This window comes from Nannobrachium achirus (assembly GCF_963921795.1).
Source record: "Nannobrachium achirus genome assembly, chromosome: 14".
In the NCBI taxonomy this organism is placed as follows: domain Eukaryota; kingdom Metazoa; phylum Chordata; class Actinopteri; order Myctophiformes; family Myctophidae; genus Nannobrachium; species Nannobrachium achirus.
In genome coordinates, this window is record NC_137821.1 from 14,270,058 (window position 1) to 14,283,943 (window position 13,886).

At 41.9% G+C, this 13,886-nt stretch overlaps 1 protein-coding gene across 1 annotated transcript in view; it reads right to left on the reverse strand.

Annotated features, from left to right (window-relative positions):
• Positions 1 to 601: 601 nt before the first annotated feature.
• Positions 602 to 13,886, reverse strand: part of LOC308297830 (RING finger protein 17-like) — a gene marked incomplete at both ends in the record, with an annotated part of 46,436 nt that continues 33,151 nt past the window's right edge. The window contains 12 exons of the mRNA XM_080741397.1: positions 602 to 664; positions 1,747 to 1,854; positions 2,724 to 2,910; positions 3,884 to 4,016; positions 4,602 to 4,725; positions 5,661 to 5,771; positions 8,346 to 8,426; positions 9,050 to 9,085; positions 10,202 to 10,377; positions 11,356 to 11,467; positions 12,577 to 12,820; positions 13,638 to 13,759. Of these exons, the coding sequence (XP_080597523.1) occupies positions 602 to 664; positions 1,747 to 1,854; positions 2,724 to 2,910; positions 3,884 to 4,016; positions 4,602 to 4,725; positions 5,661 to 5,771; positions 8,346 to 8,426; positions 9,050 to 9,085; positions 10,202 to 10,377; positions 11,356 to 11,467; positions 12,577 to 12,820; positions 13,638 to 13,759 (1,497 nt within the window). The remainder of the gene's footprint in view (positions 665 to 1,746; positions 1,855 to 2,723; positions 2,911 to 3,883; positions 4,017 to 4,601; positions 4,726 to 5,660; positions 5,772 to 8,345; positions 8,427 to 9,049; positions 9,086 to 10,201; positions 10,378 to 11,355; positions 11,468 to 12,576; positions 12,821 to 13,637; positions 13,760 to 13,886) is intronic.

Below are 13,886 nucleotides of genomic sequence, written 5' to 3' on the forward strand. Positions count from 1 at the left end.
CAACAAAAGACACTGGTGTCTACATGACAAGAAAGAGACACTGGTGTCTACTGTCTACATATTGACAAGAAAGACAGAGGAGAAAGTGGTAGAGTCAGCTGGGCATTAAGGCCACTGTGGCCTCAGGTCATGCCGTTGGTTTGAGGGGCACAAGGCCAAACTGAGGGGCAACGGCACTCAGACCTTCATGAAATTCCTGCCCTGGGTTATATAATATATTCTATTCTTTTCATAGATCTGTAACAGATCTGTAGCCGAGCTACAAGCGCATCACACTGCATGGTGTTGTGAGCATGTAGATCAGCTATTTTTGCAGAATGCTGTGTTTGATGACATATGCCCAGAATAGGGACACCAGGATTCAAGTGGTTGAATAAGAATTCATAAAATGTCAAACAGAATAAGCACTATTGCCCCAAGCATCAGGTTGGTTTGCATTTGTAATCCAGTATATTCCAGTGTCTTTGTGCAACATTCAAGCAGTGTGCAGTGGTTATTATATGGTGACCATTATATGTGGGTCTGTGGCTTGACCTTTAAATAAGGCTGAGTATGTGTAAGAATAGAATGGACAGTGTGTGTGAAGAACATCAAGTCTTCCTCAGTGCAACACATTGTGCAACATTTGCAGCTCAACCACCTGCTGCTGAGACATTTCTCTGGGCTGTGGAGATGGAGAGTAGCAGGTTACACTGTTGTCCAGGTGTGTCTTGGGATTCATTTTAAAGCATTCCTGCATCATTCTATATCACACAATCATCATCACTGCACTCAGTGAAGAACATATTACAATATTTTCAAATACAAAAAACGAATCAAGTCCTTTCAAAAACACCTCTTGCCCCATTGTATGATTGTTAGGCAACACAAATAGCTGATCTACAAGCCCACAACGCAAAGTGTGGTGACCTTGTAGATGTACTTTTTCAGCACACAATACCATTGTACAACGCAGTATAAATGGGGCATTTAGATTGGCTAAATTCTTTGTACTGCAGTACTCCAGTATCAGGGTTCATCAATACCATTATGCAGAATGAAGTTATTACATAGATTATTCGCTTTTTGAATGGGAAGATCCAGCTCTGAAAAACAACCAAAACAGTCCACAACAAAACTGAAAATTTTAATCTGTTGTTAACAGAAAACAAACATTTGGAACAATGTTTAAGATAACAGAGAAACTTTGTTCAATATTTAAAAGGAGAAGAACTATACCTCTGTACATTTATATACAGAGATAGTAAGCCAACATAAGGTAACTAAAATAAAATCTATCTGTACAAATGACAGATAAAAATGTGGTATATTGACCTTGAATTGAACATACTAAGAGTTTGATCTGTATGCAGAAAATAAACATTCACAGAAAAACAAATTAAGCGGAAGAAACAAGAATTTGCACTGTACAAAAACATTATGTACACTTGAACTAACTGAAAAGCATCCGCTTGAAGCACGTCTGTACAAAAACATTATGTACACTTGAACTAACTGAAAAGCATCCGCTTGAAGCACGTCATCAAACTGGATTAACTTGTTGCACGTTTCTAGAAGGGAGGGAAGATTATCAATAGATTAATTGAAGACGTGGTAAAACACCAGAAGAAAAAACAACTTCACTAAAGGACGAGTACAAGCCACAAACACGATGCAGGGCTCAAAGAGTGAATAACAACAAAGCATTGAGCATGTGGCTTGTCTCCCTTTCTAGGGATGAATATTAATGAACCAAACGCACCAGACTTCTGTCTCTGTTCTGTCTGAGTCAGCCAGCAGTCTGTTGACCAGAGGTAAGTGGACCAGCTCTCCCTTCTCATCATACAACAGAACTGTCAGTTCTGGCTCTCTGGCCTGGAGCGATGTACGGGAGGAAAGAAGGGACAAAAGGTCATTAACTAGTCACTGTGTGTAACATAGTTAACTCTTGACGTCATACTGTGTAATATTCATTTATTGTCTGGGATCTGTTAAAACTGGGATTGCCAGAATTCAGTTTAGAAACAAACATGTGAAATACTATATCACAAATAACATTTGTTTATGAAAAAGTTACACAGTATGACAACGCTAAGTATTGCATGCCAAAAAGCGTCAAGTTTCAAGATGTAGTTTTGAAATGCTAAATCACCACAGCCATCCAGCAAGAAGCAGACGCATATCCGACCCTTTAGTGATGTTTGCACACGTTTCAGCCAGTGTGTGCAAGTGGACTGTGCTATAAACCAGTGGTTCTCAACCTGTGGGTCATGATTATGATGACAGTGAAGTGACAATTTTAAGACTTTTAAGACCTTTTTATTAATACCTCAAAAAGAAAGAAAGGAAAGAGATCATTACAGCATCAACAGTAATCAACAAACTATACTATAAAATACCGCTGAAACATTGGCCAAATTGTCAAATAATATAAGATAGAGGCAACCCTTTTGAAAATAGATCTACAGGCTCAACGTCTCGCTTTGTGAGCCTGAGATGGAAATCGATATACAGTAGCTTTTTTGGATCGAAAGTTGAATGTCTCAACTCCTACATTCCATTTGCATATCAGGGTCGGAGGGTCCCCAGTTCAAATATGATTATTTCAGGGTCCCCAGTTAAAATATGATTCTTTTGGGGGTCCCCAGTTAAAATATTTGGGGGGGGGGGGGTTGCACCCTGAAAGGTTGAGAACTGCTACTATAAACATGCAACAATGAATCAGGGAATCAGTGTGTGCGCACCACGACTGAAGCGGTTATCTTTCCGTGCAGCAGGTCGATCATGACCTGCGCGGCCTTAACGCTCCACTCCGGTCTGTAGGGCAGCATCTCCGTCTCCTGGCTGACCCGGGGAGGCCTGAAGCCACTCAGAAGCACCTTCAGAGCACTGGCAGGAAACCTCAGCAGCTCTGCAGGCATCTGACGCAGCCTGGGGGAGAAGGGTATGGACACGCACAAATAGGAAACTATATACTTGGCCGAAACGCGTTGGTCGTTTTTTAATCCTTGCCATGATTTAAAATAAATTGTTTTTCTACCTCGTACTAAACAGAGCTGCCTTGGATCCTTTCTAAGTTCCCCACCTCATCTCTGCACATGTTTTGTTACATTGGAATGGAACTAGATTTCTTGTCCTAATATCTATATACCCTCTCCAAAGAGCACCTGTCTACAGTTTTTTGTATTACTCAAGGACCCACGCAGCGCTTCTTCTTCTTTTATCTATAGGAAACTATATACCTTGTACATTTTAAAGCCCTAAATGGATTATCTCCACAGTACATCACTGATCTACAAACTCTGTACTCTGCCCCAAGGGCACTTAGATCTTCATCTCAACAGCTCGCTGTTTTTAATGTTTTAATGTGTTTAACTATTTTTGATACAGTTTAATGTGTTTAACCATTTTTTATCCACGAGTTTCCAACGCCCCATAGTGCATTGCGCAAACGTCTGCACAGAGGTTCCGCCGCCGATTTACAAGCTCACAACGGGTTGCATCTGCGACGCGAGCTTGTATGTCTGCTGTTAAACCCGGAAGTTTGGTCCTGATAGTCTCCAGTAAACTCCTGCGGAAACTCGTGGATACAGTTTTACTTTCAGTGTGCGTCTGTTTTACTGTGAGTTTTCATGTCGCTGGTCATCCTTGATAGGAAAGCACTTTGGGTCAAAAGCCGTTGTTTTTAAATAAGTTATATTAATAAATATGACTTGTCCTGACTTGTACAGTGCTGTGAAAAGTAACTAACTGAAAACCTTTGCTCTGATAAAAGAAAATGAGAAAAAGAAAGAAAATAAGAAGAAAAAGAAAACACTATTGACTATAAAGAGGAACTTAACAGGCCATTGTTGCTCAATCATGCCTCCATGGGGTCTTTGATTAATAAAGCCATGGATCTTACTTGCAGGTGGGCACGGTGTCGTCCGAGCCAAAGTCTACATGTTGCACCAACAGCGTTGGTGGATCCACACTGACAAAGTCCATCATCTTGGACCGGTAATACCTGCCATCACCGTACTCTGCCAGACACACACCTCCTAAGCACCGCACACACACACACACACACACACACACACACACACACACACACACACACACACACACACACACACACACACACACACACACACACACACACACACACACACACACACACACACACACACACACACACACACACACACACACACACACACACACACACACACAGTGACGCAATTCCAGGGGTGACTCAGAATACTTTGATAATATTTGGAATTTATCAATATCACTTCAAGCACTTAAAATGGACCTGAGTTGCACTGTACTTGGTGCAATCTTTTACAGTCTACAGTACACAGTCTCTCAAAAATAGCAGCTGTGAACTTGTAGATCGTCTATATTTGGTGAATATTACACCCCCAAATTAAGTGGTTAAAATGTCCTAATGGAAACAGATGTCAGCTCAAGTTTTCCTTATGACATACTTTATCTTAGGGGGAAAGATTTACATATTTCATATAAATGTAAGATATTTACAAGGGTGCCTACGTGCCTCGAGTCAACAATGTATGAGAACCACTGCACTAAGCTATACAACAGATCTGCATTGTAAACCAGGTTACAACAAGGTGTTTTACCCAAGGGGTAGTTGGAGAGGCGTCGCAGGGTGTCTTTATTTGCATTAAGTTTGTTCATGGCTTCCTCCAGTGTCTCTCCATTCACCAACACAGCATCTGCCTCTTCCACAGGCACCAGGAACACCTGCAGAGGACAACATATGCATGTCATCATGTCTGTTTTATCTGTCCCTTTCTCCTTTTGTTGTGACATTCTTACACCCTGGGAGCATGACACATAAAATCAGAAAATGTGTCACGGAATATTTCACTTTTAACTATTCATTTGGTGGTGCCTCATTCATACAGGTTGATACATTTATTTGCTGTGAAAAACCTGCCTCATTTCAAAAATATATGTGTTACTTTATAGCTGTGTAATATTAGTAACCTTGTTGCACCACACACAAATCCGGTAGCATCACCCACACATAATCTGGATGATCTTTTCTTCTCTAGAATCTTAACACATTCCCCGCCATTTAACAATACCTTCGTACTCTATGGTGCCTCTGGTCTCCATAGACTTCCATGTAATTCATAGTGCACGGATCATGCACACCCATGCCTAGATAATGCACCACCGTGTGTCCACATTGCTCACAGCTTTCAAACAAAAAAATCCGAATGGAAATCCGTTCAGGCATTCATGAGATACAAGCCATTATGTTTTCCTAAAATGTAGACAAAGATGGCTGCCATGTTTGATAGATGGGGTTGCTATGGGGGTTAAACATGCAATTTCGCGATTTCTATCATGCCTACTACATTTTTTGGGGTCCAAAACATTTTTTGAAAAAAAAAATCTTTTTTTTTTCAAAATGGCGGAAATTCTCGGGACTATCGGGCCTGGCAGGGAAAGACATTGAAATAATCTCGGGACTATCGGGCCTGGCATGCAATGAGTTAAGCATGTGCACAGACCACTAGACTTGAAAATAATGGTGCTTCAATCTTGTCGTTTCCAACCCCAAATCTCATCTCCCTGATCAATCTTTAGTGTGAGCGCATCTTAAGCTTATCCTTGGAGTTAACGTTGCATCACACTGTAAAAGAACACAGTGTCTTCTGGTACGGTACCTCGTTGGGGGTGCAGAGATGTTTGACCCTGACCCTGAAGTGCTCTCCCTCCTTGGGCAGGCTGGGGTAGGAGAAGGGACCCAGCACGGGTTCATGTTCCATCTCTAGACCCTGGATGTAAAAGCAGCATCACTTAACCTTCTCCCATCACCACACAGTGTATTCAATGCCATATGAAAGGTGTCTGTGAGTGCTGCAGGACTGCAGGGCAGCAATACATTCTCATAAACAGATTTACAAACTGACTTACAAAGTCTGAATAAGTGCCATACACATTTGCCAAGGTAAGTGGTCAAGGAATTAAGAGTGGCAAGCATGTAAATCAAAGTAAATAGATTTTGATTGATTGATTGATTGATTGATTGATTGAAGACTTTATTAGAAGTTTGCATAGGAAAAGGTACAGTTTCATGACGGTACAGTTCACTGGTACAAGGTCTACTAAAAGGAGATCCATGAAAAGACTAAGCTTATTTCCACAGGAAACCATTTAAGTATCTCATATAACATTGAATGACAGACGAATAGAACACAGTACTATGCAGTAGATATGTAAAGAAAAGAAAAATGAGAGAACAAAAAAAGAGTCTAAACAGTAAGTAAGTAAGTATATACAAAGAAGGGGCAGGGGAGGGTAGGGTTGGGCTAGGTTAGTTTTTTACCAGTTGCGAACGGCTGCTGCCTGCAAGTGGTTTTTCAGGGCAATTTTAAAGGATGCTAGTGATCCACACTCCTTTATGACCTTCGGTAAGGCTTTCCACATTTTGGTGGTATAGCAGAAAAAAAGAGTTTGACCCTTTGTTGGTTTTGACTCTGGGTTGAAAGTGATCTGTGGCGCTGCCTCTGGTGTTGTAATTATGGACATCCTTAATGTTTATAAAGTATTTTGACAGGTACTTGGGTATCATAGTGGTGTAGTGTATCTTGTACACCAGGCCCATTGCAAGTTGCTGTACTCTGTCATCTACTCTGAGCCACCCCACTCTTAACTGGTGAGTAGCAGTGAGGTGAGTCTGATAGGGAAGGTTAAGGAGGACCCCAATTAGTTTATTTTGGGCTGTTTGGAGTTTAGTTTTCAGGGCTTGTGGGGCGTCACGATACCATACGTGGACTACGTAGTCAAAGAGGGGCTGGATTATTGCACCAGCTATGGTCTTCAGTGTGTTGAAATTGACCATTGGGGCGATCCTCTGTAGGAAACGAGTTTGTTGGTTGATTTTATTTATTACTTTAGAAGTCATCTTTTCACTGGAAAGATTAGCTTCAAGGATACATCCTAAGTAAGAGATTTCGTTTTTTCGTGTTATGACCTTGTCACCCACTTTGATTGTGAAGTTATCGACTTTTTTGAGGTTATGATTTGATCCAAAGAGGATGGACTCAGTTTTTCCCAGGTGAATTGATAATTTGTTGTCATTAAGCCATGTCGAGATCTTACTTAGCAATCAACAACATGGAACAAATAAATATGTGTTTCACAGTTCATAGTAAAACATTCAGGTACGTCCATAGCAGTGGAAAAGTTAATATCAGTGCTAGTACAATACCTCAGTGTCTATATCCCACTCATCCAGGGAGACGTCAGTGGATGTGATGACATGTTCCTACAGTATACAGAGACATACAATCCTGTGTCAACTACTGGATGCACTTGAGCCAACCTTTAGAGAAGAGCTTGTCATGTTAAAGTACCACATGTGCTGTCAATACATGTCATTGTGTATTGTATTTAACTTTTTCAGTGAATATATTTTTAGATTTCAAGCATGTTCAATTAAAACATTACTAAACATACCTGCATAACGGAGTCAATGCTGGCTAAACGTCCTTGTGCTGTTAAATCATGGAGGAGTGAGCTTCCTTCATAAACATTTGGCTAGAATGTTCAAGTCAACCCACATCTTACAATGCTTTGAAAATTATCTCGAGCATAATCATTACCATGTCAAATCAGTAGATAATGATCACACACACCTCCTGTAATGGAACAGTCATGTCCACAATGGCATGTTGATGGTGGCACATGATCCGACTCAGACTTATTCCATCCAGGAAGATCTGGACTGTCACAGAGCCACGCGATTCCAAAGGCAGCTCCTAGCGCACATACACGCACGCACACACACACACACACACACAGAAAGTCTTCAGATTACAGCGGTAGATTGGGAGTGAGTCTGTGTGTTAGCTGATCTGAGTGAGCGGGAGGGGTTGTCTTTGTAGGCCAACATCAGTGTTTTTAACTCTGTGCTGGCAATAACTGGTAGCCGATGGAGGGAACGGAGGAATATGGCTGGTAGAAGAACAGTCGTGCTGCAGCATTCTGGATCATTTGGAGAGGCTTAAGTGCACATGCCGGGAGGTTACAGTAGAGGTACTGTAGTCAAGTTTTGATATGACTGATGTCTGGATAAGGAGCTGATCTTTTGAATACAAAGCAGGGGTGTCCAAAGTTCTCCAAACCTTTTTCCAAAAGGGGCCACATTAGAAAATATTAAAACACCCAAGGGCCGTAACTACATCTCCTGACATAATGTACTTTCAGATCATAACAATGTCACATACATAGTCATAGGCCTATACAGTATGAATCACATTTAAATGACAACATTGAAAATGTTAGCCTTTCTCCACTGCACTGTGTGTACTGTGTCTGCAAGTGTTGTGGAGCTGTCAGGACCTTACCATGACCAGCATGTCCAGAGAACGACCCACCAGCAGGTTTCTGAGCAGAGCCACTGCATCAGAATGCCACTCCATGCCCACCTAGAGACATACACACAGTGTAATGTTGTACTCACACATATCACTCACACCCACACTATCAAACTAAACCAGGGGTCTTCAACAGGGGGTCCGGGACCACTAGGGGGTCCTCACAGTTACTACAGGGGGTCCTCCAAATCTTTGTGTGATAGAAGCTTTTTTTCGCCTTTTCTATATTAACCACTTGAACCCTAGCGTCCATATTCTGAGAACTTTAGCCAAAAATAGCAGATCTACAAGCTCACGTTGTGAGCTTGTAGATCGTCTATTTCTGCCAAAGAGGTTTTGTGTAGAGGGGAAAAAGAGCAGACTAAGTACAGAGTGATAGGTCAAGTTTATTAAGTATTGACGGTTTAAGTGGTTAAATATCTGGAAACATTTTTACATGAACCCAAAATACGATGATTGTGCTGTCAAACGATGAAACTATATGGTATCTATGGGTTGTGGGGGTCCCTGCTTCATCTCTCTCTCGACTAAGGGGTCCTCGGCATGAAAACGTTGAAGACCCCTGCACTAAATGATGCTGTCACACACGCACACGCGCACACACACACGCACACGCACACGCACACGCACACACACACACACACACACACACACACACACACACACAGTCTTACTGGGATGAGTCCATACAGCTGGCAGGGGATACAGAGCTGAGGAACGTCCTCACACAGCAATGTGGCACACACATTACCAAATGGAAAGTTGTCTACTTGACCACTGTCCACATAACGCACCTGAAAAACACACACACACACACGTTTTTGTTGGCAGATATGTTTGCATGTGAAAGGAATTTGTCTCTGTGAGGTTGGCGCATTGCACTGAAGCAAGTGAAGAAAACGTTTTATACAAAATAACGAGAGAGGGAGGGAGGGGAGGAGAAAGACAGATTGATTGATTATTGATTGATAGATATACAGTCGTGGCTAAAAGTATTGGCACCCTTGCATTTGTAAAACAGAAAAAAACAAAAACATACTTTGCATTAACATACAGTATTTGGTTTGCAGAGGAACACAACATAAAACTAGAATAAATACAGAATCCTGGCTCATTTTACAGAGAAACTTGCATAAATACTTAAATACACTGTACTTGAATTTCAAGCAGGCTATTCACCTGGAACTCACATGTGGTGAGTCCAAGTTGACTTTAATCTTTACTAGTAACCACTAATACACCCAGTTTAAATGGAGTAAAGCCCTCATTCTGCTGTTTTGTGTCACACACTGAGCATGGACCAAATACAAAAGGAGAGGATTGTCAGGAGGTCAGAGGTCAGATTGTATCCAAACATGGACAATCTGAAGGCTCCAAGTCCATCTTCAGAGACCTTGATGTTCCTTCACTGTGCGCAATCTAGACGATTGTGTGTTGTGTTTTTTTTTTTTAAACAAATGCAAGGGTGCCAATACTTTTAGCCACGACTGTATATATCGTCTATGTCGGGTGGAAACTTCATACAGTACGTCAAAGTACGTTTTGAAAACAGCCAATCTACAAGCACACAACGCCTCGCACGCGAGGCGTTGTGTGCTTGTAGATCTGCTGTTTTCACTACTTTTGTGTGACGGCCTTGTGTGATTTGCGAAAGAACGTACAAATTTGGAGATACAAGATTTCCACCCGACAACGACGATATACTAGTGTTGTTGCTGCTCTTATACCACCATTATTACTGGGGTTGGTGTGGGCGAGACAGCCGCAAATGGCCCGCGGGCCGCCTATTGGGGAACCCTGGTGTATGCACTGTATACGAGCCTGACCCTGATGTGTCCGCTGATGATCTCCAGCAGCAGTCCTCGGTGCCAGTGCATGTCTGGTCCCATGACCACACAGCCCTGGACGCTCCTCCAGCTGTGAGACTTATACTGTCTGGGCACTGGAGGCAACGTCTTCATGTCCTGCTGCATCCTGGGCTTCAGCTGCTCCAGCTGGTGCACTAAGAAGCGCACACGCACGCGCGCGCACACGCACACGCACACACACACACAAATGTGAAAGGATGCAATATTTTTTTGCATTGGCTATTCAAAAAATAGCAGATATACAAGCTCACACTGTGTCACTTTGTGCAGCACAGCGAACCTTTACATCTGCTATTTTGGAACATTTTTGAAAGATCTTGAAAGTGTGAGAACTACTGATTTAGAAGCAATGTGTAGAATCGGCGTCAGGTCTTAATTAACAGTCGAGCACAGTTAGTTCTCAAACCTTTTCATTGGTCTTCAGTATCCCGTCTCTGATTTCTGAATCCAACTGAATCCAACTATCCTGAGCTACATTAATGTTTCAATGACTAAGGCGTGATACCTTGTGGGACCTCTAAAGTTACTGTGTGGCTGTGCCATCAGCAGAACTTCTAACAGGGTTCCCACACATCTTTACCAATTCATTTCCAAAACCATTCCAGAATATTTAACCCGATTTCCAGGACTATATAACAATAATTCAGCTCAATAACGAGTCGCTTACTCCTATGCGCAATGCCCAAAGATAGGTAGTGTATGCCAGTGGTTCTCAACCTTTTCAGGCTGAGAGTGTGACTCCCGAAATAATCATATTTGAAGAGAGTTGAGGAATTCTGTATAACACGGTTTTATTGTGAAAATAGCCGATCTACATGCTCACAACGCCTCACGTTGCGAGGCGTTGGGAGCATGTAGATCTGCTATTTTCATAATTTCTGCCTTTAATATTTGACAATTTGGCCAATGTTTAATTTGTCATTAACAAAAAGTATTAACAAAATCAATAACCAAAGACAATGCATAGCTATTTTTTCCAGACCTTCCAGGACCCTTGATCAATTCCAAAACTTTTCCAGTACTGGAAAAATATCTTTCTAATTCCAAAATATTTCCAGGAATTTCATGACCGTGGGAACCCTGTTCTAATGAGTGAAACAGAAGGTGTGTACCAGCGTGATACGTCCTGACATAGATGACACCATCGTCCCCCACGGCAGAGATGCTCAACCTGACGGGACCGTGACATGGCAGCTCAGGAGGCTGGTACAATGCTGTCTTCACCTGTGCAAGACACACTCACACACACACACACACACACACACACACACACACACACACACACGGATCAGACACTCACGATTTGAGAATAGAAGGGCTGCAAATCTTTGGGTATCCCACGATTTGATTCAGAATCGATTCTTGGGGTCGATTCTTTCAAATCCAAACGATTCGAATTCAGAAACGATTATTTTCCGATTTAAAAACGATTCTCGATTCAAAACGATTCTCGATTCAAAACGATTCTCGATTCAATTCATATATCGGGATCTACTCCAGTCTGCTGGCATGAAAGCAGAGTACATTTTTACGTAGCTTTTATAATTGTAAAGGTTTTATCAACTTATTGCAATAATGTAAACAAACAAAGGTAAATCCAAGACAACATGTCTAATTTATTCATACTTTCTTTTTTTATGCTTTCTTTTAACTTGTACAAACACGACAATAAATGATCGTAATAAAAAAAAACATACCGGTAATACAAAAAAAAAATCATAATTTCTAATAAATAATATTTAATAAAGAAAATCTTTTTTTGTAAAATGAGAATCGACTCTGAATCTTACCATGTTAGAAACACGATTCGAATTAAAATCGATTTTTTTTTCCTGCACCCCTAGAGAATAGTTCATTTTTTTGGCCAAATGGGCCCCTCCTGCATGCAAACACTGGAAGCAAACAGTGGCCAACCCGAATGGAATGTTAAAACATCTGTCCAATATAGCTGGAACACACGACTCCAGAGAGAAGCTGTGCCGAATATATGCTGGGAGTCCCAATAAAAAGTGTGTTTTGAAGAAAATGCGTAGTGGTGGAAAATTGTTTTGTTGTTATAACGAGTTAATGGGTCATTAACTCATTTGTACACACTCAAGAGTTATGGTGGTCCGACTCCTTACAAATAAAATGTTTGAGAACCACTAAGTACTAGTGAACTCATAATGTGCCATAATGTTGTAGTAAATCATACAGATTCAGTAAGAAAACCTGGAGATTTGATGTTCAGTAATTGGTTATTATGATCAAAATAAGAACATTATAATTGTGTCTAAAACAGAAAATGGGTATTTGCCACAGACATATTTTGTGTGCTTGTGCGGCGCACTCACCTTCTCAGCAGACACTGCAGTGCGAGGGGCAGGCTTGGGTGCATACTTGGGAATGACAACAGGCAGGGTGGGGCTGGAGGGGGCTGGAGAAGAAGGTGGAGGAGGAGGAGGTGGTGGTGGTGTTGGTGGAGGAGTGAGGCTGTCATCAACAGCAGGGACGACGTCCTCTTGAATCTCACCAGAGTCTCTGGGCCCTGAGGAGACGCCTTCCTCCGTCTTCACCGTGGGACTCGTGGGAGTCTCTCTGGGAGTAGAACACATTACAGTACAGGTCAGGGGTCCAGATGGTCCACTTTACAATTGAAAACAAGCTACCGCACACCTACGACAACAGGTATGGAGAAGACCAAGGGGCTGGTTTAGAAAAATGCCTCATTTACTGCTTCGGACGTTACCGTTCGCCCCAATTTTTTGACCCAAGCGTGCTGCCAATACGGCTCGTTCTTTTTACCTTGTCTGATGACTGTAAGCTGATGAGGGGTCATGCCGCTGTGTACAGTAAAAACATCTCCCGTAACGCTGCTCTCAAAAATCCACCGCACATAAGCAATAATGGAGTCCCAAATCACTTCCTGGCTGTTTTCTGTGGATCTGATCTAGAAAATGCATTTCTATGCTCTGAATGGATGGCAAGCGGAGCAGCCCAATTCACATTAATTCTTTGCATAAGGCTTCCCTCTGCCGCCAGCTTGGCTAAAGTACACATATGAGCGTCCATTGTAAAAATAATTAGTTTGGAAATAAATCAATAGATAATTTTCTATAACATCGCAAAGGTAAGCTGCTTTTTGCTGGCAACAGCCCCAATAAATAAATAATAAATCTGGCAGTAGAACTGTTAACTTTTGAATTCTAAGCCTAAGGACCCACATAACTCTCAGTTACAGACCTGTAAGGGTCCATTTGGAACCCCCTCAAAGGCCTGGACCCAATTTTGAGAACAACTGATGAGGGAAGTAGAGGGACAGGGAGGATTCCCTTCTCATACAAGGTCTTCAAATGCTAAATAAAAACATTGCATCCTGTCAAACATTAACTACTGTAGTTAATGTCTCTTTTACCTTTTCTTCCTCTCCTTGAGGGCGAGGCCTTCGCTGACCAGGAAGTCAGCGATGCAGGTGTATTTCCCTGCCTGGTTGGAGCAGCACAGGGAGACGGGGAGGGGGCGCTGCTCTGACAGCTCCTGCAACAACACCACGTGGAATAAAGCAATGCCAGAGTCACCACAATACACACCATTTCACATACCATTATCACTTTTTTATCACGTCAGAGTTAAGGGGATACTTTGAAATGCAAAAGTTTGGAAC